The following is a 26,054-nucleotide window of genomic DNA, read 5'->3' on the forward strand; positions in this document are numbered from 1 at the left end:
ACATAGATAGCACCCCAAGGTCAGGATCGAATCCGGAGCTCTGACTCTGTGAGGCAGCGGCTCTACCCGCTCCACCAGCACTTGTACAGGACGGCATCTTTTTGCTCTTAAACAAACGTGCAATTAAGCACAATTATTTAAACAGATAATTTCACAAGTGCAGAGAACTGATGAAGCAGTTCAGACTAACTACACTGCCAGCTTTAGCAGATGTAATACAATTAACGTTCATATAAAATGCTTACTTTTTCCCGTTTTTTCTTACTCAGTCGAAAAATGTTGAAGAATCCTTTGTTTTCCTTATCCAGATTTAAATTCCCTGAAGCATGCGCCTGGTCTGAAACACAATAAGTTGGAAATGAAGTTGAACATTGACTGCATCTTTCACATCGTTGGGTCCATTTTCTAAGGAGTCTTTTCATTCATGAGCATTCTCCACATTTTAAATCAAACAAGTATTTCAAAAAGACTGAAAGCTTAAGACGATGGAGAAGAAAGGTTCAGAAAGATATTGCTAGGAGTTTAGAGGGATATGGGCCAAACCCGGACAGGTGAGACCAGCTCAGCTGGGGCATCTTGGTCAACATGGACGAGTTGGGCTGAAGGGCTTGTTTCCACGCTGTATGGCTTCATGATTCTGTGGATAGAAAATGCTTAGAAAGATATGGATAGGAAAAGTTTAGAAGGATATGTGCCAAATGTAGGCAAATGGGACCAGCTATTGGTCGGCATGGATGACTTGGGCCGAAGAGCCAGCTTTTGTATTATATAACTCTATGGATAGGAAAGGTTTAGAAAGATATGGATAGGAGAAGGTTAGAGGGATATCGGCCAAATGGGAGCAGCTTAGATTGGATGCGGTATGTTGTTTAGCATGGACAGGTTTGGCCGAAGTGTCTAAATCCATGCAACATGACTCTATGAGATGGAATACACAAAAATGGAATACAGTTACACTGAAGATAAACCTAACTTAAATAGGACCCTCACATATTGTCTAATTTTACAGTTGATTTTCCTGATTTCAGAGACAGATGCACAAATGCTAAAAGCTGGAGTGTGAGAAAAGGGGGAATGTGGGGGCAGGGGAAAATAGGACAAACTAAAGATGTAGAAAGAGAAAAAACTAAATAGAGGTACTAGTATGAAATACTCATACATAAGGCACAAATTCATACTAAAGAAAATCCAAAAACCAGAGCAAAATATATGATCTGCACTATTTTATAGATCAAATTTCCAAAATGTTATTTACCTTGTTGGATGGATTCACCTGGAATATCATGCTGGAAAAATCCTAAAAAAAATAAATTGGAAGGCACGATTTTAACTATCCAGGTTTTATCATAGAATGTAGAAGACCGTGCCAGGGCTGCGTCCATTCCCGACAACAGGCCTGGCTCGCTGCCGTGGTAACGAGAACCAACCCGGAGAGGTTTCCGCCAATCCCCGGCCTCTGTTCACCTCGTGGACCGGAGAGGAGGGAGTGGGACCGCTGGCCGGTTAGCCTCAGCAAGGCCAGCAGCATAATCAAGGACGAGTCGCACCCTGGCCAATTCCTCTTCTCCCCTCTCCCGTCAGGCAAAAGGTATAGAAGTGTGAAAACGCACACCAACAGATTCAGGGAATTTTTTCCCTGCTGTTATCAGACAACAGAACCATCTTACTGCAACCAGAGAGCAGTCCTGAACTATTATTTACCTCATTGATGACCCTCAGACCATCTTTGACCGAACTTGACCTGTATCTTTGACCGGACTTGATCTTTGACCTGTATCCCAACCGCAGGTCTGGCCTACCCACTGCAGAACCGAGAACTCGCCCGGAGAGGGAAGAGCCAGCAAGCCCGACCCTTACTCACTCCGTGGATCGGGAATTGATGAGGTCATGTGGGTCCTCATTAAAACATACAGAATAAACATAAAAAATAGGTGCAGGAGTAGGCCATTCAGGCGTTACCGCCATTCAATATGATCATGGCTGATCATCCAGAATCAGTAACCTTTTCCTGCTTTCTCCCCATATCCTTTGATTCCTTGAGCCCCAAGAGCTATATCTAACTTGTTCTTGAATACATCCAGTGAATTGGCCTCCACTGCCCTCTGTGGTAGAGAATTCCACCGTTTCACAACTCTGGGTGAAAAGGTTTTCCTCATCTCAGTCCTAAAAGGCCTACCCCTTATTCTTAAACTGTGACCCCTGGTTCTGGACTTCCCCCAACATCAGCAACATGGGAAATATTTTTCCTGCAGAATAATGAAAGGTTTGGATAGAGTGGATATGGCGAGGATGTGTCCTCTAGGGGAGAGTCTAGGACCAGAGGTCATAGCCTCAGAATTAAAGGAAGTTCCTTTAGGAAGGAGATGAGGAGGAATTTCTTTAGTCAGGGGGTGGTGAATCTGTGGAATTCTATGCCACAGAAGGCTGTGGAGGCAAAGTCAGTGGATATATTTAAGGCAAAGATAGATAGATTTTTGATTAGTGCGGGTGTCATAGGTTATAAGCGGGAGTTAGGAGAATGGGCTTAGGAGGGAGAGATAGATCAGCCATGATTGAATGGAGGAGTAGACTTGATGGGCCAAATGGTCTAATTCTACTATCACATGATATTAATTGGAAGGGGGTGGAGGGAGATAATAATAATCGAACATTATTGTCAAATCATAATTTAGCATTCTCTTTCACAGCATACAGTTTTCTCTATTTCAGGGGGGAAAGGCGGTTATTTGTCAGGTAGGTGGAGCAAGTTACAAAGGCCAGAGATGAAAGGACAAAAAGGTGCGATATAGGGAGAAGAGGTGTGAAATGTGAAGACGAGGATGGATTATGGGTGGAATGGAATGGGGAGGGGAAAAGGGAGGATGATAGGGGGAGCAAGATTGTGGGAGAAATGGGTGTCTATCTAAATGGGATACAAGGAAGAGGGGAGGAATAAAAAGGGGGTTGTTTGCTTGTTTGTTACCTGAAGCTAGAAAATTCAATCTTCATGCCACTGGTTGTGTTAGTAAAGCCCCAGTCCCACTTACGTGTCCTTGGCACGCAAATTACACGACCTCGTGGTCGCATTGAGCCGCGACGGTCTTGCGAAGGTCGGGCGCGATTACATGCGTATGCACAGCCGTCTGGAGCATGTGACGTAATTTGAAGATGGACACAAAGCTGGAGCAACTCAGCGGGATCGACAGCATCTCTGGAGAGAAGCAATGGGTGACGTTTCGTGTCGAGACTCTTCTTCAGTCTGAAAAGTAGGATCTTGACCCGAAACATCACCCATTGCTTCTCTCCAGAGATGCTGCCAGTCCCGCTCAGTTACTCCTGCATTTTGTGTCTATCTTCAATTTTCTTGGCCCTGCTCTGGGAGTAGAAGTGGGGGTGGATCCAGACCGCAACGGCCGTGAGCCCCAGGCTGAGTTCGGCGATCGTTTGCTTGCTTCTGCTGCTGTTGAAGGTGAGACGTTGCGTCGCGCCAGGGTCTTGGGCCTGTCCCACTTTGTCCGTCAGTTCCGCGACATGCCGTTGGCGCGCAAAGATTTCGTTCACTACAAATATTTCGGAGCCCCGCGCGATGTCGCGCACAACTACATACCCCTCCTCGCTTCTCAATGGGACCGGCCCCGCGCGGCCATACGATGCCCGTACGCCTCAACGCGACCACGAGGTCGTGTAATTTGCGTGTCAAGGACACGTAAGTGGGACAGGCCCTTAAGTTATTATTGTGTTAGTAAGGTTTCCTCTAGGAGGCCCAGGACCGAAAGGTCAGCGTAGGAATGGGCAGGGGAGTTAAAATGGTTGGCAACCGGAAGTTCCAGAAAATCGTACACGATGAGGTGATCGTACGTTTCTTCGCTGGCCACAGCCAGGTACATACCTCCGCTGGTATCCACCGCACACACCTCTCGCAAACCCAGCTCGTTAAGAGACTTTGTCAAATCAAATGGTTCCAGATATTCAAAGTCTTTGACGAGAATCGTGCTGCCTGGATCAAATTCACACTTATTGCTGATCACTGGAATCAGTTCTTGAAGAGGAACGAGGGGACTAACGCGGACAATGGTTTTCTGCGTTTTCTTGTAGTTTACCACCACACGCACTGTTTGCTGAAAGAATAACAAGAAGTTCAGAATATACAAGGGATTGCCTGAAAGAAGTGGCTGAAATAATGAGGCTTTTGGATGGGCACATGGCCATGCAGGGGATGTAGATCACGTACAGGCAGATAAGAGATGGTCTCGTCATCATGTTCGCCACAGACATTGTGGGCTGAAGGGCCTGTTATTGTGTTATGTATAAAAGACATTTGGACAGATGCATGGATAGAAATGTTTAGAGGGATATGGGCCAAATGCAGGATGGTGGGACTAGATGGAGCACTTGGTCAGCATGAGTATGTTGGGGCTTCGGACCTAGTTCCATGCTGCATGACTCTACGTTCTATGAATACCAGATATTTAACTAATTTTGAGGGATAGGACACAAGACAAGAATGTACCGACAACAGAACAATTAAACTCGTACTTGCAACAGTATAACAGGCCCATAAACGCAACACACACAGATTATGTATAATAAACTCAAATTCAATAAATTAATAACCAAATGTAGATATGAACCAAATGCGGGCAATGGGACAAGCTGAGATAGGCCGTTTTGGTTGGCATGGATGTCGGGCCTAAGGACCCGTTTCCCTGAAGTATGACTCTAAATAGCTTTACTTTTTGTTAAAATTATGACAGGCATGAATTTTACATGGTAACTGGTCCAACTAACCTCAGGCACCACTGATGGGGGCTTCTTTTTCTCATCCACATTTTTCTCCTTTAGAATAACTTTCTCTACTTCCAAGGTCCCAATCAGGGTGTTGGGTTTGAAGCGGATTTGGTTTTTCCCTCCTCCTACCAGATCGAGAGTATGGCTCGACGGATTCAAACGATACTTGCCACAGAGAAAAACCAACAAATCCATCATGGGTTTACTAGAAAAAAACAAAACGGTGTTTTATAGGTTAATAAATCATTGTTATAAATAAACCACAAAACAAAAGATGAAACAGCCGATTGTACAAGTGTAATTGCATCTGATGATTGGATTTACCAGATTACAGGATGATTATCAATATAGAGACACAAGATACTGCAGATGTTTGGAATCTTGGAGCAAAATACAAAGTGTTGGAGCAGACAATGGAAGTATAGTCCAAAGAAACGAAACGTCACCTATCCATGTTATCCAGAGATGCTGTCTGGCCCGCTGAGTTACTCCAGCACTTTTGTGTCTCTCTTTGTTTCAGAAAGTGCCAGGGTAAGCAGTAGTTTAGTTCAGTTTAGAGATACAGCGTGGAAACAGGCCCTTTGACCCACTGAGTCCGCACCGACTAGCAATCCCAGCACATTAACATTATCCTACACCCACTAGGGACAATTTACACATACACCAAGCCAATTAACCTAAAAACATGTACGTCTTTGGAGTATGGGAGGAAACTGAAGAACTCGGAGAAAACCCACGCAGTCATCGGGAGAATGTGCAAACTCCGTAGAGACAGCACCCATAGTCGGAATCAAACCTGGGTCTCCAGCGCTGTAAGGCAGCAACTCTACCGCTGCGCCACCGTTCCGCCATGCAAAGTGGCCGAGAGGTACAAAGACTCTCACCTTCCATCAACACTGGTGGAATGCTCCGAGCCTCCGGGGAGGACAACGTTCAACTCAACATGGGCATTGAGGGCAGGGTCCTTCTGCTCCATGGTGAGACGTTCACCTTCTTGGTTCTTTGCTACTGACGCGCTGACACCATGACTGGAGAGTGTGGGTGGCGCTGGGGCCTTGGCTTTGGACCTCTTACTGTTGGTGAAAAAGAGAATACACATCAGTGATACTGCCCTCTGCAAAAAGAATTCCTTAAAAATAACCTTCAGCTCTTTGATGAACTCTTGGTCAAGTTTACTGTTCAGGTCTAAAAGCCCATGGGTGTTCATTATATTTTGGAACCTAGCTATTAAAAACATCCACCATTCAACCCAACCCCCCCCCCTTCACCTGTGTTTACCTATTACCTAACTGGATTTGTCCTGCCCCCTCCTCTCTTCCAGCTTCCTCCTCCCCCTTTAGTATCAGGCTGAAGAAAGATCCCAACTCAAAACATCACCCATCCATGTTCTCCAGAGATGCTGCCTGACCTGCTGAGTACATCCAGCACTTGGTGTCTTCTTTTGCAAACCAACATCTGCCGTTCTTTTTTTTCTATATTCTACATTCTGCTTCATTGTCTTTTTAGTTTCGAGGTACATCGTGAAAAGAGGAGCACAGAGACTGTGCCGATCAATAATCACCCATATACTCCTTCAATCCCACACACCAGGGACAATTTACAGTGGGTCAATTAGCCTACAAGCCTGCACATCCCTGGGATGTGGGAGGACACCGAAGAACCCGGAGAAAACCTGCGCAGTCACAGGGAGAACATACAAACTCCACACACAGACAGCATCAGAGGTGAGGATCAAACCCGGGTCTCTGGCACTGTAAGGCAGCAATGCCAGTGTGCTGTTTACACTGGATCAGCATAGAGCAACCGCAATTAATCCATTTATTTAATAAATAAACTATAAATAAATATAAATTTGCAAAAAAAGAAAATCACCATAGCTTTTATTCAAGTACAGAATTGGCGAGTGGTCCGACATATATTGTCAGTGCCTTCATTTAACACTATAATTAAACAGATAAGAGGTTCATGGAAGTGGGAGGTGAAATATTATTCTAAATAACTGCAGCAGCTCCAGTGGTGACACAGAGAACAAACTTGAGTCAAGGAACTCTTACACAGACATATTTTTCAGCAAGAAAATAAAATCGCAAAATTCGCATTTGGGTTACATGTGGTTCACCTACCGGTGGCAAGCTCTTCTTAAATGATGAAGTGAGCATTATTTTTTTTGCCAGGGTAGATGGCACAGGCTTAAGGGGAGAATAAAGAGATTTAGGAGGGACCACAGGAGCAACTTATTCACTCTGAGGGTAGTGCTTATCTGGAACGAGCTTTTTTTTTTAAATTTCAAAATAGACTTGATTCAGGTAATAAACATATACAACACGTGAACCGTGCGAAAAATCCATCCTACATTTTCGGAGGCTATACAAATTGTTCAATCCTCCCACATCTCAAAGACCTGCGGGTTTGTAGGTTAATTGGCCCTCTGTAAATTGACCCTGGTGTGTAGGGAGTGGGTGAGAAAGTGGGATAACATGGAACTAGTGTGAACGGATGATCGATGGTCGGCCTGGACTCAGTGGGCCGAAGGGCCTGTTTCCATGTTGTATCTCTAAACTAATGTGCAGTTCCCTCTCTTGGTCCTGGGAACAATGCCTACATTAAAATAGATTAATTTTCCTGGCAGTAGAGCTAAACAATAGAATTGACAATGACCTTTGAGTACATTGCCAGCCTGTGTACCACTTGCTCTCCTCGTAATGAATCATTGCAACACAATTTCCCTCGCTCCCAGGGCTCCCGTAATGTTCTCAGGAATTGGGCTCACTCTGCAGAAGGCGTCACACAGCTGCACCAGAATCCCTCCCACGTAGACTTTAGAGATACAGCGCGGAAACAGGCTTTTCGGCCCACCGAGTCAACGCTAACCAGCGATCACCCCGTACACTAACACTATCACACACTCCTCGTCTACACTACTGTACTGCCTATTATGCCTCCTGGCATGTAGAGCAGCAACGAAGATCATCCACTTCTGTCTGTTCTGGGCTAGCTTCTGGACACTACCCCAGGTCAGGTCCACTGTTTTCCTTTTCCCTTCCGGTGTCCAGTGCAGGGCTATTCTTGGGATGCTGTCTGGTTCCTAGCATCTGTCGATAGCCCTGGAAGTCCATCGCACCCAGTAGTGTTGATTCCTTCAGTTGCTGTTTCCGTAACATATTTGTTTTACGAGACAGGGTTGTTAACCCTGTGCTCAACCCCCAACCTGGAGGACCAGTGGATTGCTCTTTGTCTCGCCTCTACCCTTCGACCTCTCTAGCATGGGAGACCCTAACAGGAGACGAATCTCCCGCTGGCATAGCTCTAGGGGTCACTGAGACACATAAGCTCCCCGACCACGACAATGTTGCAATCCAACGGGTAGTATCCTACACACTAGTGGCAATTTACAAATTACAATGAACCTACAAACTTGTATGTCTTTGCAGTGTGGGAGGAAACCAAAGCACTCAGAGAAAACCCACGCGGTCACAGAGAAAACCTGCAAACTCCACACAACAGCTCTACCCTTCAAAGAAGTGGCCGAATCCAGACTGAAGGTGTGGATAATGATGGGAACCAGACGCAAACACTTGGCTTACCCTGACCCGGGCAATGGGACAACCAGAGGCCAGCCAAGGACCAGCAGTCCTTGCATCATTCCATCAGAGGCTCATATGGAATGCCCCCGGCACAAATCCCACAGCAGTCAACATGCCCTTTGCTGTCCTAATCCACTCAAAGCCTTTCAGGAACAAAATGGATTCCAGAACAAAATGGTCATTGGTAGAACTGCTGCCTCACAGCGCCAGAGACCAGGGTTTGAAGTGTCATCACCAGAACTTCTCAACACATCCTAAAGGTTTGCTCAACTGTATCCACCCAACACTACCCAGGCTTTGTCCTGCCCTTCGTCTCTTCCAGCTTTCTCTCCCCTCCCCACAATCAGTCTGAAGAAGGATCCCGACCGGAAACATTACCTATCCATGTTCTCCAGAGATGCTGCCTGACCCACTGAGTTACTCTTTGTCTTTTTTTGTAAAGCCAGCATCTGCAGTTCCGTGTGTCTTCAGATATATTCAGATTAGTTTAGTGTAGAGATACAGTATGCACCCTTCAGCCCACCAAGTCCACGCCGACCACCAACCACCCTTTCGTACTAGGATCTATGTTATCCCACACATCGTATACATTGGGGGTAATTTACAGAGGCTTTGGGATGTGGGAGGAAACCGGTGGTCACAGTGAGAAGGTGCCAACTCCACATAGACAGCACCTGAGGTCAGGATCGAACCCGAGCCTCTGGCGCCATGAGGCAGCAGCTCTACCAGCTGCGCCACTGCGTTTAATACAGCTTTGTCAATGCAGTTGCCTTTCCAGCTTCCTGCAGCTCCTTATCTTTCACGAACTGTTCAGTTCCAGGTATATTCGGCACCTAACATTGTCCTTTTGCGAGCAAAGGTTTGTGTGTGTGCCACAACAACATATTCCCAGGTGGTTCTTTGTGCAGCTTACCTTCCTTATTTAGTAACCGGAGTAGACCAGGTGAGATCGGAATAATCGGATAATCAAAGCCGGCTGGAAAGGATCTTAAAAAGGATTTGCCAGAGATAGGTAGGCATGGTTTCAACAAACCCATGGATTCAGCCAAGTGAACTGTCCTCTCATCAGCTAGAGTGTGGTCCTGACCTCCCACCCACCTCACTGGAGAGCTTTGATCTATCTTTCATTGCACTTTGCTTTGCACTAAGTGTTGTGCTCCTTATCCTGTAACTGTACACAGTGGACGGCTTGGTTGCAATCACTGTATAGTCTTTTGTTTGACTTGGCAGCACATGAACAAAAGCTTTTCACTGTACCTCGGCACATGTAACAAGACTAAACTAAACTGGATGCCTACTCACTGTGATCCTGGCCTCCAAACCTGCTACAGCCAAAATATGCCTCACTCCCTTTCACATGGAGGGTGGCAGGTATGTGGAACGAGCTGCCACAGGAAGCAGTTGAGGCAGGTACCATAACAGCATTTAAAAGACATTGGAACATGTACATGGATGGGAAAGGTTTAGAGGGACATGGGCCAAATACGAGCATGTGGGACCAGTGCAGAAGGGGCATCTTGGTTGGAATGGATAAGTTGGGCTCAATGCCCTGTTTCTGTGTTGCACGACTCTATAGATGGGCGACCTTTTAGGTCGAGACCCTTCTTCACATTGATCAGTCAGAAAGGTTCCACCCAAAACGTCACTGAATGACTCTATGACTATGAGTCTATGTCTCTATGACTGTATGAGTCTATGCCTCTATGACTGTATGAGTCTATGCCTCTATGCCTCTATGCTTCATCCACAAATTAAACCCCATGTTTATTGTAAAACAATGTATGGTGCACTGTTGGCAAATCTGAAACCCCCTCCAAATGCCTGGATTAGGGGGTATTAGTTATAAGGAGAAATTGGACAGACTTGGGTTGTTTTCTCTGGAACGTTGGAGGTTGCGGAGAGACTTGATAGAAGTTTATAAAATTATGAGAGGCATAGAACCTTTTCTCTAGGGTGGAAATGTCAGGAACTAGAGGACTTAGCTTTAAGGTGAGAGGGATAAACATTAAAGAAGATGTGCGGGGGAAGTTTTGTTTTGTTCTGTTTTCTTTGACCCAAAGTCTTAGGCCGCGGCTAGGGCCTGGGTCGGTGCTACAGAGGCGTCCGGAGAGGACTCGGTAGCGACAGTGGAGGGGTCGGTGTGGCGGCTGATGATGGCGCCAACCGATGGACGAGGCCTGACACGTGGAGTGTGGACGTCACTGCCAAGGGAAGGAACAAAGGAGGAACCGGCGTGGGGGGGGAAGATTTGTAACTTTGTAAGCGCCCTTTATGGGTGACCATTCGCAGACCTTGGTAAGGCATGAAAGCAAAGAATCGCACTGTGATTTGTCACATGTGACAATAAAGTATTCAATTCAATTCAATTCTAAAGCTGCATTACGACTTCCTGACTCTACTACTGAATGGCCAGAACAATGAAAACAAGCATACTTTCTTTACCTCTCTATCGACTTTCAGAAATGTGGTTACCTGGTATTACTGAATATTAATTTATTGTACTGTTGATTATTTATTTGTGTGTTATTTTGTTAATGGGCCTGTAAAGATGCAGTAAGTAGGATTTTCACTATACTTCGGTACATGTGATAACAAAGAACTATTGAGCTTCGAGGTGGAAGGGTTGACACAATGTACATTGTAGAGACCTCTGCTTGTATTTGCTGGGAGTTCACTCCACATCCAATAACCTTGGGCCAAACGGGACTAGTTTAGATGGGACATCTTGGTTGACATGGACAAGTTGGGCCGAAGAGCCCGTTTCCATGCTGTATGACTTTATCTCATCCCACTCAATACTGCACTCGACCCAACAACACGACTGAGTGAGGGGATCTTACTTGCATCAGCTTAACAGGCCCCTAAACACAACACACATAGGTAATACATAATAAACAATTCAAAAAATATGAAAATAGCTGAGGCTAATGTGCAGTTTTCAAGAACTTTAGTTTAGTTAAGCTTATTGTCATGTGCACTGAGTGAAAAGCGTGCGAATCAGTGAGCGGAAAGACAACACATGATACCATTCGAGCCGCCCACAGTGTGCAGATGCGTGATAAAAGGAATAATGTTTAGTGCAAGATAAAGTTAAGTAAAGTCCGATTAAAGATAGTCCGAGGACTTCCAATGAGGTAGATAGTAGCTCAGGACTGCTCTCTAGTTATTGATAGGCTGATATCAGCCTGATGGTTGTTGGGAAGAAGCTGTTCCTGAACCAGGTGGTCATGGTTTTCAGGCTCCTGTGCCTTCTTCCCGACGATAAAAGGCACATCGCTTCAATGGTTACAGGAAATGCTACTGAAAATTAGGCACGGTAAGTTGCAATCTCAACCTTTGCACCAGGATAGCAATATAGAAAATTCCACAGAACTTCAAACAAACAAACCCCACATCCAATCAGTGAGGAAAGCTAAAATCAGTATTATTTTCATATCTATTAAAGTATTATCTTTTGCCTTGCCAGATGTTATCAAATGGTCTACAAGCCACCCTTTGATGCACAATTGGTATTATTAGTGTTGCAAGGCAAGGCATGCCTTCCATCACAAGAACAAGAACTCAAATTGCACTGCACCTTAATTGGTACATGTGACAATAAATTGACCTTGAAACACCCTCTCTTTCCTTGAAGCCATGTTTAGACTTTAAAGATACAGCACGGAAACTATCCCTTCGGCACACAGAGTTTGCGCCTACCAGCGATCACCCCATACACTAGCATTATCGTACACGTTAGGGACAATTTACAACACACCGAAGTCCATTAGCCTACAAACCTGTACGTCTTTAGAGTGTGGAAGGAAACTGGACCACCCAGGAAAAAATCCATGCAGTCACAAGGAGAACATAAAAAACTCCATAATGACAGCACCCGTAGTTAGGATTGAACCCGGGACTCTGGCGTTGTGAGGCAGCAAATCTACTGCTCACCACTGTGCTGCCCCTTGTGGGAATCATCACTGCATTTTTACAGCACTCAGATTGCTTTAACCTTTATACAAAGCAGAAGGTAATTCTTTTGTAAGAGTTTAGAAATACAACATGGAAATAGGCCCTTTGGCCCACTGAGTCAATACCAACCATCAATCACTAGTTCTATGTTATCCCAGTTTGCATCCCACACTAGGGGCAATTTACAGAAGCCAATCAACCTACAATCCTGCACGTCTTTGGAATAATTAGCAAATAAACACAGAGGTATCTCCGCACAGAGGAAGATGATCTACACTTCACGCTGCCCCGGCAAGGCATCATGGCCATCAATGACAAGTCTCATCCCAGTCACTTCCTCATCTCCCCTCTCCCATCAGGCAAGAGGTACAGAAGAGGTAAAATACACACCTCCAGATTCAGGAACAGTTTTTTTCCAGCTCTTATCAGACGACTGAACCATCCTATCACCGGCTGTTTCTGTACTGCACTGTTTTATGTTCTTATTGAGTGTTTTGCCAACTACCTGGCATTATCAAGTTATGATTACTTGTAATATTACTTTTTTTTAAATATATCCTTTGAGTTGGCCATGTGATTTCAAAGTATTGCCAGTGTGAGGCATCTGGAATGTAGGCACGGAAACAGTGTGATTATTCATATTCATAACCATAACTGAAGACTATTATATGCATGTCAAAACAAAGAGAGCATTATGTACTCCCATACATACTGGGCATTGCAACCTCTGCGAATAGCATGAGTTAAACCAAGAAATATTACTCCAGCACATGGCAATGTCTTAGTCATGACATTGGATTGTTCCTTTCTGGAAAGACATTGTTTGAAACTCCCATATGCACATGCAATCACAACATAATTCCACTGGGCATCGGAACAGCTAATATTCAGAGCTCTAAAAAGTCGCAAGGTCATTTCTTATACAAATTGTTAGAACCAGTACGCAAGGACAGGAAAGGAGGAATTTCCCACATACTTTTTATTCATTTGTTGACTTTACCACTGGGAATGCTTGTTATAATTAGCGATGTTATGAATGTTCCCATCTATGCAGCAGTCCCTTTGGCCCAGTTTGTCCATGCCAACCAAAATGCCCCATCTAGGTTAGTAGCATTTGCCTGTGTTTGCCTCAACAGCACAGAAAAAGGCCCTTCTGCCCAACTTGCCCATGTCAACCAGGATGTCTCATCTACATTAGCCTCATCCACCCACTGTTGATCCATATCTTTCAAAATCTTTCCAATCCATGTACCTGTCCAGTGTCTTTGTTATAGTACCTGCCTCAACTACCTGCTGATGAAGGAGTCCAACGGTACCGGAACGGTGCACCTAGGCTGCCGAGGGGCCGAGAACGCAACCCACCAAGTTGGCCTCGGAAGTCAGCTATGGGAACGAATCTTCCAGCTCTGGCCGGGCCACAGTTCCAGATCACCTGCCTCAGGGTGGCAAATTCAACCCACCGATCGGCCATGGAAGTCTCAATGAGGTCGAGATTGGCCGCCCTCACCCAGACTAGGCGTCATATTTTTGGGGGGGCTTCCGGGGGTGATTTCAAGTGCCCTCTCCTAATATTGTCCCGATTAGAGGAGGTGCCAAACCACCAGTTCCCAGAAAACCAGTGGTACATCTGTACACGGATGTGTGCGTGCGAGGAAGGTAAGCAGTTGAACGAACAAGTCAGTGTGCCATTCAGCACCTCCACATCTGAGCATTTCTAAAGTTTGAGTTTAGTTTATGGTCCTGTGTTCCGATGTACACCTTTTGTTGCGTGCTAACCACTCAGTGGAAAGACAATACATGATTAGCATTAAGCCACCCACTGTAACAGATACATGATATAGGGAATAACGTGAAGTAGATGGTAGGTCAGGATGGGAGGTTCTCTAGTAGTTGGCAGGGTAGTCCAGTTGCCTGATACAGCTGAGAAGAAACTGTCCCTTATACCTGTCCTTACAGCTTACACAAGTATTTTTAAGTTATCCTATTTTGCATGGAAAACAAAGATTCTGGAATTACAATTTTACACCCTTTTCCCTAAGAGGGAAAATAATAGCCCATTACAGAACGCCAAACGGCAATCAATTCAACTCCGAACATTGTCGTGACAAATCTCCCTCTCATGGAAGCAGATCAATGAAGTATTAAAAATAGAATATAACACAATCAGCATTCATCCTCGACTTCCTTGACTTCTGCAATCTTAATTTTTTGGACCAGAAGGTAGAGTATAGAACAGTACAGGGGAGGTAGGTCGTTGAGGCAGGAACTATTGTAATGTTTAAGAGGTATTTGGACAAGTACATGGATAGGATAGATTTAGCGGGATATGGGCCAAACGCAGGCAGATGGGATTAGTGTAGGTTGGGCATGTTGGTCAGTATGGGCAAGTTGGGCCAAAGAACTGTATGACACGATGACAGTAACAGGCACTCTGGCCCATATAGTTTGTCCCAAACGCAATGCCAAAGTAAAATCTCATCTGCCGACACCTGATCCATATCCCTCCATTCCCTGCATATCCATGTGTCTACCTAAAAGCCTCTTAAACATCACTATTGTATCTGCCTCCATCACCACCCCTGGCAGAGCGTTTCAGGCTATTCTTTATGTGAAAAAAACTTGCCCCGCACCTCTCCGATAAAATTTGCCCCTGGGATAAATGGACTCCATGCATTTACCCTATCAATCCCCCTCATGGTTTTATACACCTCTATAATATCACCCTCAACCTCCTGCACTCCAAGGAAAAGAATCCTAGCCTGCCCAACCTCTCCCGATTGCTCAGGCCCTCGAGTCCTCGCAATATCCCTGTAAATCTTCTCTGCATCTTTCCTGTTTGTACTGCAACAGGTCCCAAAGCACAAGTCGTGGGTTTTTTTCTCCGATGCCTTTCTCGGCCTCTGGATTCCTTGAAGTGCCTAATGTCAGAACCTTGTCAGGAACAGGCACAGCGGCACAGCGGTGGACTTGCTGTCCCACAGCGCCAGAGACCCAGGTTCAATCTTGATCTCAGGTGCTGTCCGTACGGAGTTACTACGTTCTTCCCGTGTCCACGTGGGTCTTCCCCGGGTGCTCCGGTTTCCTCCCACACTCCAAAAACATACGGGTTTGTGGATTAATTGGATCTGGTAAAGCTTGTAAATTGTCCCTCGTGTGTAGGGTAGTGCTAGTGTACAGGGATCACTGGTTGGCGATTAACGCCTCCCTATAAATTGTTTTTTCTGCAGACAGGAAATGTCATTAGTTACAAAATACCAACAGCTTCAATAATTAAAGGGTAAAAATTATTAATGGCATTACACCCATTTAAAGCTTCTGAATCTTTCTGTCCTTTCTATTGTTTCTTTCAAGATACAGCATGGAAACCGGCCCTTTAGCCTCACAAGTCCACACCGACCTTCAATCACCCATTCACACTAGTTCTATGTGATCCAACGTTCTCATCTACTCCCTACACACTAGGTGCAATTTACAGAGCGCCAATTAACCTACAAACCCACAAGTCTTTGGGATGTGGGAGGACCTGGAGAAAACCCACACAGTCACCCTCAATTTCTAGCAACTGATGCAAATTGTCCTGTAGCACCAGAACTAATTAAGCATGGCTTTGCACTGAATTTTGCTTGTGTGATTATGAAGTCGTAATGAACTAAAATCAACAATGCACATCGACTTTATCAAACTTTGAGGAGTTAAAAGAAAAAGCTCTGAAATGTTGTTAGTGTTTCACAATGCAACAAATTAACCTCCTTTTCAACTGGGGCCAATTGGCAACAGACCGATTGATACAGTGAGCTGTGCAGGCTTACACATCAATAACTGGATCAACGACTTTCATACCAAGTCAGGACATGTCCCGCAGTGGGAACATTGCTTGTTCATGCCATTAATCTGGAACAAGTCAAACTTAAATCTTAGTTAAAGTCGGCCATTGTCTAATAACAAAGGGAGTATTATAAATTAATCGAGAGTGATCCGATGGAGATGAACAAAATCATGACCTTTCTTTCTGTCTCAGTTGGTCTGCCTAGGCCTATGGGATCTCCTGGTTGCTAACCATTTTACCTCCCCTTCCCATTCCCACACTGACCTTTCTGTCCTGGGCCTCCTCCACTGTCAGAGTGAGGCCACACACAAGCTGGAGGAACAGCACCTCAAATCCCACTTGGTTGGCTTACAACCTAACGGTATAAACATTGAATTCTCCAAATGTAATAAAACGGAACTGCAGATGCTGGTTGAAACCAAAGATAGACACAAAGTGCAGACTGAAAACATGGACAGGCAACATTTCAGATCGGGACCTTTCTTCAGACGGATTGTTGGGAGGGGTGAGGGGTATTTAGTTTCTACAGAAATTCATTCAAACATTCATTATTACTCAGCTTGAAGCAGCTGGATTGCCAAAGCTGGTGGGAAGACCAGTAGCAACATGTCAAATCCCACAAGCATTTATAAATAGTGTACAGATCTGAGGCAGATGGAGAACTTCCGTGGACTGCTTCTGCCATGTATACTGTTTATTGTGTGTTCAACGTCACTTGAGAAAATAACAAGTTTAAATTAAAACTTAAAACAAAACTGTTCATGAATTCAACATGATATATTTTAAATAGCACCAATTCACAGTAGTCTGTGAAATATATGTAATAGATTTTGTACTTTAAACTGCACCCATGTCCATACCCCTCCATTCTCTGTATATCCATGCACCTATCTATGCTGTAGCATCACTTCCTGACTCTTATACTCAATGCCCAGACCAATGAAAGTAACCATATCATCTGCCTTCTTCACCACACTCTGTCTACTTGTGTTACCACTTTCAGGGAGTTATGGACTTGGACCCCAAGATCCGTCTCTGTACATTAATGCTGTTATGGGTGTAGGGTGGATGTAGATACAACAGTGGCATATCAGAGGGATTTTAACCCACTTAAAAGCCCCTGTTGTATCTGCCTCCACCATCACCCCTGGCAGCACATTCCAGCTACCTACCATCCACTGCGTTAAAAAAAAAACGACTTGTTTTGGTGCTGCACAGCTCTGCAACTCTATTCCATCAATGAATTTAGACGTGAAAGTTTCAAAAAATGACGGTGTGGTAGGTCAGAAGATTGTGAGGGAGTACGTCGTTAGCTTGTGGGGGGAGGGTTCAGTGAGGTAGTGGCCATGGGCAAGCGGCTGTTTCTGAACCTGGTGAAACAGAACAGCTTCTTCCCCTCTGTTGTTGGATTTGTGAATGGCCTTCCATAAGCTTGGGTACAGTCTGATTCACCTCTACCCCATTGACGTCATTGGACTAGTGTGTAGGGAGTGGATGAGAAAGTGGGATAACATTTTAACTGGGATTACTTCCAATTTAATTCCAAGATGGCGCCCAACCCAGGCGACTCTTTGTGTGCTGGTCATAAAAGTGGATCAGCAATGATGCATTATAATTCAATTCAATTCAATTCAATTCAACTTTAATGTCATTGCACAAATACTGAGTATGGGTACAACGAAATGCAGTTTTGCGTCAGTCCGTAGTAGTGCAATATAGAAATTAAAAAAAAAAAAGAGGATACAGAATAATAAAAAATACAGAATAATTAACAATGGGGACGGAGGGACCGGAGGAATCTATCGGCGGGACTCCGAGTTCAGCAATGCGACGGTATGATTGTAGAAGCCGATTGATAACCGCTCCACTCTTTTAAATCTCTACTCCTGCTGCAACATTTCTTATTTTAACCATTCTATTCATGTTATTCCCTCTATCACGTATCTGAATGCTGTGAATGGCTTGACTGTAATCATGTATAGTCTTTCTGCTGACTGGATGGCATGCAACAAAAGCTTTTCACTGTACCTCGGTACACGTAACAATAAATAAACTAAACTAAATTCAACAGCCTGTGAACATCAGTTAGCCAGTTCAGAAGCTCTATGTTTACATGTTTCTACGCAGACAGTCTGGACACCCTGACTCCGATGTAAGAGAATATCTGCACTTCCCACAAAATATGGCTGATTGTGTTATCCTGTTCATTCTTACTACAGTTGCATACTCAGCAACCACACCCCCCCACCCTTCTCTACCCTGAGCCCCACCTAGACACAGCCAGTTCTCCCACTATCTCCGCCCACCCCCCCCTTCCACCCTCTGTCCCCTTCCACCGATATCCCTCCCTCCGGCTTTACATTTCACTCCTCCTCTCCTTATCTGACACCCATTTGTCTACTTTTCACCTCCAGCCTTTGTCCACTTATTCCACCCATCTGCCAATCACCCTTCCCCCTCACCTGTATCCACCTATCCCTTGTGTAGGAAGAATCTGTAGATACTGGTTTATTCTGAAGATAGATACAAAAAGCTCAGTGGGTCAGGCAGCATCTCTGGAGAAAACGAACGGGTGACGTTTTGCGTCGGAACCCTTGTTCAGACTGGTGGACTGAAGAAGGGTTCCGACCCTATTCTTTTTCTCCAGAGGTGCTGCCTGACCCACTGAGTTACTCCAGCATTTTGTGACTATCCACCTATCACTTGCCAGGCTTTGTCCCGCCCCCACCTCTCTTTTCCAGCTTTCAGAGTACTGGAGTAACTCAGCGGGTCAGGCAGCATCTCTGGAAAACATGGATAGGTGACATTTTGGGTCGGGACCTTTCTTCAGACACACACTCACTCTCTCTCTCTCCCCCTCTCTCTATCTCGCTCAACTAATCATTAGTTAGAATATTTCATCTGCCACCCCCTTGCATCTCATCTGTTTATTTATAGTTTTAAATAAAGGCAGTGGAAATTTATGCTGGAGCATTCGGATATTCTGGACTTCATTGAGAACAAAGAAAGCTTTTGTTTTGAATAAAAGCCACGGTGATATTTTTCTTTCAAACTTCATAATTATAGATTATTTATTAAATTATTTATTAAATAAACCGATCAATGGCAGCTTGCTTTGTGCTGATCCAGTGAAAAGGACGGAATGAAGTAGCGTGTGGAATATAGAAACAAAGAGCCGCTGATGCTGGTTTACAAAAAAAGACAAAATGCTTGAGTAACTCAGCGGGGCAGGCAGCATCTCTGGAGAACATGGCTAGGTGACGTTTTGGGTCAGGACCCTTCTTCAGACACTCTCGCTCTCTCTCACATCTAAATATCAGCCCTTTTCTCCCAGTACTTCCCCTACTTGCAACATTGTGCTTGCGTGTCACGGACTCTTTAGCCGAAGACGTTGACAGGAACTTCGGAGAAAAACATCCTCTTGTTTTACACCCTCATAATGGATCTTTCACCTTCATGTAAATTAATGCTATGTTTTGCCTATTGATATGTGAGACTGAAAATTAATTTACATTTGATGCAATAGTTGATTTGCAGTCCTCGAGTCCTGGCAACATCCTCGTAAATCATCTGGACTAAAACACAAAACATAAAGTGGGAAAGGTTTTCACTTGAGAAATGTCTTCGCTATGTTCAAAAAATAAAACACAATTATCACACTGATTGCCTGCAAGTATAAACGTCACCTTCAGTGTAGCCATGGAGTCAGAGTCAGACAGCGTGGAAACAGGTCCTTCGGCCCAACTTGCCCACATCAACCAATGTGCCCCATCTACACTAGTCCCACCTGCCTGCATTTGGTCCATATCCCTCTAAACCTATCCATTTCATGTATTTGTGCAAAAGTTCTTTAAACATTGTGATAGTACCTGCCTCAACAACCTCCTCTGGCAGCTCGTTCCATACACCCACCACCCTTTGAGTGAAAACCCATTTGTACATACCTCGTTTATATGTAACGTCAATAGTTTGTGCCCATGACATTTTCAAATGCTTAAAGGATACAAATGCGGACAACCAAGTAAATGACATTAACTGCCACAAGCAAGACATGACATGGTCCTTCAAACATGTTTTAATCACATATTGATTAGCTTTAGCATGTAGTATGCACATCATGCAGTAGCAGATCAGCTACAATAACTATGTAGAAACAAGGTGCTGCAGATGCTGGTTTACACAAAAGGGCATAAAAGTGCTAGAATAACTCAGCGGGTCAAGCAGCACCTCTGGAGAACAAGGATGGGTGACGTTTCGGGTCGGGATTCTTCTTCAGACTCAAGGAAGAAACTTATTCAAATTCGGACTCAGATCTGAAGAAGGGTGCCGACCTGAAATGTCACCTCTCCATGTCTTCCAGAGATGCTGCCTGACCTGCTGAGATTCAGTAACTAAATATAAATGGTACCTTCTTTTGTTATACGTATACAAATAGCGGCACAGTGGCGCAGCGGTAGTGTTGCTGCCTCACAGCGCCAAAGACCCGGGTTCGACCCTGATTATGGGTGCTGCGCCTGTATGGAGTTTGCACGTTCTCCCTGTGACCACGTGGGTTTTCTCCAAGTGCTCCGGTTTCGTCACACACTCCAAAGACATACAGGTTTGTAGGTTAATTGGCTTTGGTCAAATTGTATAATGTCCCTAGTGTATAGGACAGTGCTAGTGTACGGGACGATCACTGGATAAGGCAGACTCAATGGGCTAAAGGGCCTGTTTCCGTGCTTTATCTAAAGTCGAAAGTTTAACGTATGCAATGTCAGGATTAGTCTTACAGCAATCAGACAGTGACTAAACACAAATGTACTTTTTTTAATTAAACATACAAGTTAGTTTAGTTTAGTTTAGAGATGCAACATGGAAGTCGATCACCAGTTGGCACTAGTTCCATGTTATCCCACTTTCTCATCCATTCTCTACACACTAGGGGAAATTTACAGAGGGCAATTAACTTACAAACCCGCACATCTTTGAGATGTGGGAGGAAACCGGAGACCACCCGGAAGAAACCCACGGGGTCACAGGGAGTACATGCAAACTCTATACAGCCAGCACCCATAGTCAGGATTGAATCCGGCTCTTTGGCGCTGCGAGGCAGAAACTCTACCGCTGCTCCACTGTGCCGCCGATCTCTTGAAAACTGTTGGATGAATTAGCTTAATGAGTATATCTTTGGGACGTGGGAGGGAACAGGAGCACCTGGAGGAAACTCAGGTTATGCCAGGATTAGTCATACAGCAATCAAGTAGTTACTAAATGCAAATTTACTGCAAAAAGGAACTGCAAATGCACAAAAGGACACAAAGTGCTGGAGTAACTCAACGGGTCAGGCAGCATCTCTGGAGAACATGGACACGTGACGTTTTGGGTGGAGACCCTTCTTCAGATTCAAGAAAGTTTGGAAGTCTGAAGAAACGTCACCCATCCATGTTCTCCAGACATGCTGCCTGACCTGCTGAGTTACTCCAGCACTTTTAAAAGCAGATATGTTTTTTATTAAATATATGTTTGTTATATCAGGATTAGTCATATAGCAATCAGATACAGTAACAAAATACAAATGTGTTTTTTTAATAAGTGCATGTAAGATGGTTATCACCATTGTTGAAAAACCAACATCCTGTAATTAAGTCAGAAGGGTCCCGACCAGGAACATCACCTATCCACGTTCTCCAGAGATGCTGCCTGACCCGCTGTTACTCCAGCACTTTGTGTCCTTTTGTGTAAACTTGTATCTGCAGTTCCTTATCTCCATTAATTAACACTGGCCATTTATTTCTCGTTTTATTCACTCTTACAATACTTTAATAATCTGCTAATTTTGCACATAGGCAAAGATATTAAGCTAAAAATAGCATTATGACTATCAATACTCGCTCATGTTAAAGATACTTTTATTTGTAAACCAGCAACTGCAGAACATTGTTTCTACCCTGTAATTAGTTTAGTTTACTTTTGTTTAGTTTAGAGATAGAGTGTGGAAACAGGCCCTATAGCCCACCTAGTCTGCACCGACCAGCGATCACCCCGTAAGCTAGAACTGCCCTACACACTAGGGACAATTTACAATTAACCTACAAACTTGTACGTCTTTGGAGTCTGGGGGTAAACAGGAGCACCCGGAGAAAACCCACGTTGCCAATGAGAGAACGTACAAACTCCGTACAGGAAACTTGTCCCGCACATCTCCTTTAAACCTTGCCCCTCTCATTGGGATATTATCTCCAGCACCTTCAAGGTCAGCTGTAGGAGGTGCCCCCCCCCGGGGCACAGGGGCGGTCGGGCGAGGAGAGGGACGTCGGGTCACGGGCCTGCAGGCTTCCTGGATCACGGGCATTCTGGGACTTCCAACATGTGATCAGGACTTTGGACTGTGTGTGTTTTCTGCTTTTTTTTAAATTATGAACGGCGCCAAATTGTGACGACTGCGTTTGTGGTCGTGCAAAATAATTTCACTCTGCTGTGCATACGTGACAATAAAGAACCATTGAACCATTAATGCCTTCTAGTATTTGATATTTCTATCCTGGGATAAAGGTTCTGACTGTCTACCCTATCCATGCCTCTCATGCTGAAGCAGCAGCCAGGCTCAGGGTTGAACCTGTGTCTCTGACCTCGTGAGGCAGCAGCTCTAACAGTTGCGTTACTGTGGCGCCCAATAATACTGTTCTGGTTCGGTTTAGTTTAGAGATACAGTGTGGAAACAGCCACTTTGGACCACCGAGTCCATGCTGACCAGCGATCCCAGCACATTAACACTATCCTACACACACACTAGGGACAATTTACAAATTTACCAAAGCCAATTAGCCTACAAACCTGTTTGCCTTTGGAGTGTGGGAGGAAACTGGAGCACACGAAGAAAACCCATGCAGGTCAGGAGGAGAACGTACAAACTCTGTACAGACAACACACGTAGTCAGGATCGAACCATGGTCTCTAGCGCTGTAAGGCGGCAACTCTACTGCTGCACCACCGTGCCGCCCTGTTCTGCAGTTATAGTATATTTCCTGTCTCTATATATAGTTCATGTCTGCGTGAACAACACGGGCCAGGTGTGCCATCTGGTTTCAACAATAACCAAAATGGAGAAACAACACACTTCAATGCATATCTTTCATGTAATCTTTCACTAACTACGACCCTTCCTTCCTAATCAGTGCAGCTTACGACCAAACCAGTCCAACAGTTTCAATCTCAATGCTTTTTACCTTAACCGCACATCATACTTGCCTGTTAAACGGCAGCACGACAAACAGACTCTGTGTCTCAGTAGGGAACCAGCAAGTCTCAAAGCTGTCCTGTCAGAACAGTCCCACAGTCTTGGGGGAATCCAGCAATCTCAAAAATGCAAATACATCGCTGAACAGAGACATCACCCAGCACGGTCACACCCAAATTGACTTAAAATAAAGTGAGCTGGCTTGAAAAGATAACAATATCTATGATTCACTTGGCCGTAAGAATTCGACTAAATTTCTTAAAAGCTCACCATAGTGGTTGAGATAAAGGGAATAGCACTGCAGAATGATTTATAAATCTGCACAATGCTGAGAGATCAATTAACGGCAGGTCTAAAGACCAACTTCAAGCGACAATAATTAATTTCAGGCCATCTGCAACCTTAAAAACATTTTTGAAAAAGTTTCTCGTTATTTGCACATTTAAAATCTTTCTCAGTCATATTTAGCAATCCAACTGTTCTAACTCTGCCTTCACCACCTCTGCTCTGCCCAACCCGCCCACAGCAACTCACCAAAGGAAGTTTAAATAAATACATACAGATAGTTCAGATTCTTTATAGAAAACTTTCTTTGTGTGAAAGCTTTCACACAAGGCAAGACGGAATTACTACACTGACAATGTCAAGAAGGTTTAATTGTCATATGTACCGGCAACGGAACAATGAAATTCTTACATGCAGCAGCTTAACAGACACGTAAACACAATACTCACAGATAAATATACAATATTTTTTCAAATTTAATAAGTGCAAAAACCAAAGTCCTGCGCACAATCAAAGACAGTCTTGTGAAGTTAATAGTTACTGAGGTTACTGTTGTGCAGTGTTCAAGAGCATGATGGCTGTTGGGAAGAAGCTATTTTTGATCCTGGAGGTCACGGTTTTCAGGCTCCTGCACCTTCTTCCTGATGGTAGCAGCGAGATGAGAGGGCGGCCAGGGTAATGTATACTACAATTAGTGACTGGAGAAGCTACGATTATATATCGATGTTTGCTTAATAAATGTACCAGCTAGCTTAAAGTTATTGATGCACATAGAAGAAAATTCAGTTTTATCTTTGTTTTAAAACGTTTTAACATTCTGAAGTAACAATCTTAATTAGCAAGTTGCCCTTATAAAGAAACCAAGTGTTAGTAATGTTTACCTTTGAGCTTCTTTACTTTTAAACCAGAACCTCCTTTGTTAAAGCTTTGAGTCTGTCTCGGTGCACAGCGGCAAAGAGGAAATGATTACAGAGCCGCCAGTCCAGCTGACACATTGTGTAAACTCCTCCCTCATCAAGATGTCACGCTGACAACAGTACTTCCTTCTCGTTGGACATCCACTTTTTTAAAAAAAGTTTAGTTTAGGGATACAGCACGGAAACAGGCCCTTCGGACCACCGAGTCTGCGCCGACCCGCGATCACCACGCAACAACACTATCCTACACACTAGGGACAACTTTCAATTCTTATTTACAAAGCCAATTTTACTAAACCAATTAGCCTACAAACTAGCACGCCATTGGAGTGTGGGAGGAAACTAGAGCACCCGGAGAAAACCCATTGATTCCATCAACACTTCATGCTGCCTCTGGAAAGCAGCCAACATAATCAAAGTCAAAGACTTGTCCCACCCCGGTCATTCCTTCTTTTCTTCCGGCAGAAGATACAGATGCTTGAAAGCATCTCAGACTCAGGATCAGCTTCTTCCCCCCTGTTATCAGGCTTCTGAGTAGTCCCTTCCATAAGCTAGGGCACTGTCCGATTCACCTCTACCCCAATGCGGACATTGGACTTTGTCTATGAGCCGATGAGTTACAATGCTGAGAACTATATTCTGCACTCTGTTTCTTCCCCTTTGCTCTACCTATTGTACTTGAGCTTGACTTGATTGTATTTATGTACAGTATAATCTGATCAGATTGGATAGCATGCAGAACAAAACTTTTCACTGTACCTCAGTACATGTAACAATAATAAACTTAGACCTAAACTTAAACCATATCTTGGAGGAAGGAAAACTGCAAATACACAAAATATACCCAAAGTGTTGGAGTTACTCAACATCTCTGGAAAAAAGGAATAAGTGACGGTTCGGGTCTTTGAAAAGGTTAGATGCTCTTAAATATATAATAATAATAATAATAAATTTTATATTTAATGGGCGCCTTTCATACAAAATCTCAAGGACACCTTACATAATAACATATAATCGGAATATAACAAGTAATAAAGACATCACAGAGACACAAATTAAAAACAGGATTCAATCCAAAAACAGAAAATCAAAAACAGTGTGAAGAGGGAGCAGCGGCAACCAATTCGCGCCAGCGTCCACTCTCTCTTCACGGCAGCCATCTTGGACACAGACCTACAGGACTACAATTAGACAAAAAAATCATCCCCCCACAGTGGATAGCACTGTGGAGTAAGGCACAATGTCCAGTCCCCACCCCATGTTCACCCCAAAGTCATGCCTATTGAGGCCACCGCAATTGCCTCTACGGAGGCCCGATGTTCCTGGCCGTTCTCACCGGATGGTCTTGCCCCGGCGTCGGGAGAGTCCTTTTGGCGGCTGGGCCACTTGGAACGGCCGCTTCCTGGTTGGAGCCCGCGGCTGCCGAAGCCGACAAGGCCGCGCCGGTTTGGAGCGCCCAGGCTCCCGTTGGTAAAGTTGGTAAAGCTCCAGCGCGTCGCTCC

At 44.4% G+C, this 26,054-nt stretch overlaps 1 protein-coding gene across 3 annotated transcripts in view; it reads right to left on the reverse strand.

The window, feature by feature from the left end:
* The window catches only part of cobll1 (cordon-bleu WH2 repeat protein like 1), a 104,394-nt gene that overhangs the window by 23,979 nt on the left and 54,361 nt on the right, over positions 1-26,054 (reverse strand). The window contains exons 1-6 of one of the 3 annotated variants that reach the window (XM_033024179.1): positions 24,517-24,580; positions 5,652-5,840; positions 4,768-4,972; positions 3,869-4,097; positions 1,256-1,297; positions 246-337 (exon numbers count right to left, since the gene is read on the reverse strand). In XM_033024179.1, coding sequence (XP_032880070.1) covers positions 246-337; positions 1,256-1,297; positions 3,869-4,097; positions 4,768-4,972; positions 5,652-5,743 — 660 coding nt within the window. In that variant the 5' untranslated portion in view covers positions 5,744-5,840; positions 24,517-24,580. Of the gene's footprint in view, positions 1-245; positions 338-1,255; positions 1,298-3,868; positions 4,098-4,767; positions 4,973-5,651; positions 5,841-10,926; positions 11,049-24,516; positions 24,581-26,054 lie in introns of those variants that run through there. The other 2 variants (XM_033024177.1, XM_033024178.1) reach the window with 2 other exon arrangements.

This window comes from Amblyraja radiata, chromosome 7 (genome assembly GCF_010909765.2).
Source record: "Amblyraja radiata isolate CabotCenter1 chromosome 7, sAmbRad1.1.pri, whole genome shotgun sequence".
Classification (NCBI taxonomy): Eukaryota; Metazoa; Chordata; class Chondrichthyes; order Rajiformes; family Rajidae; genus Amblyraja; species Amblyraja radiata.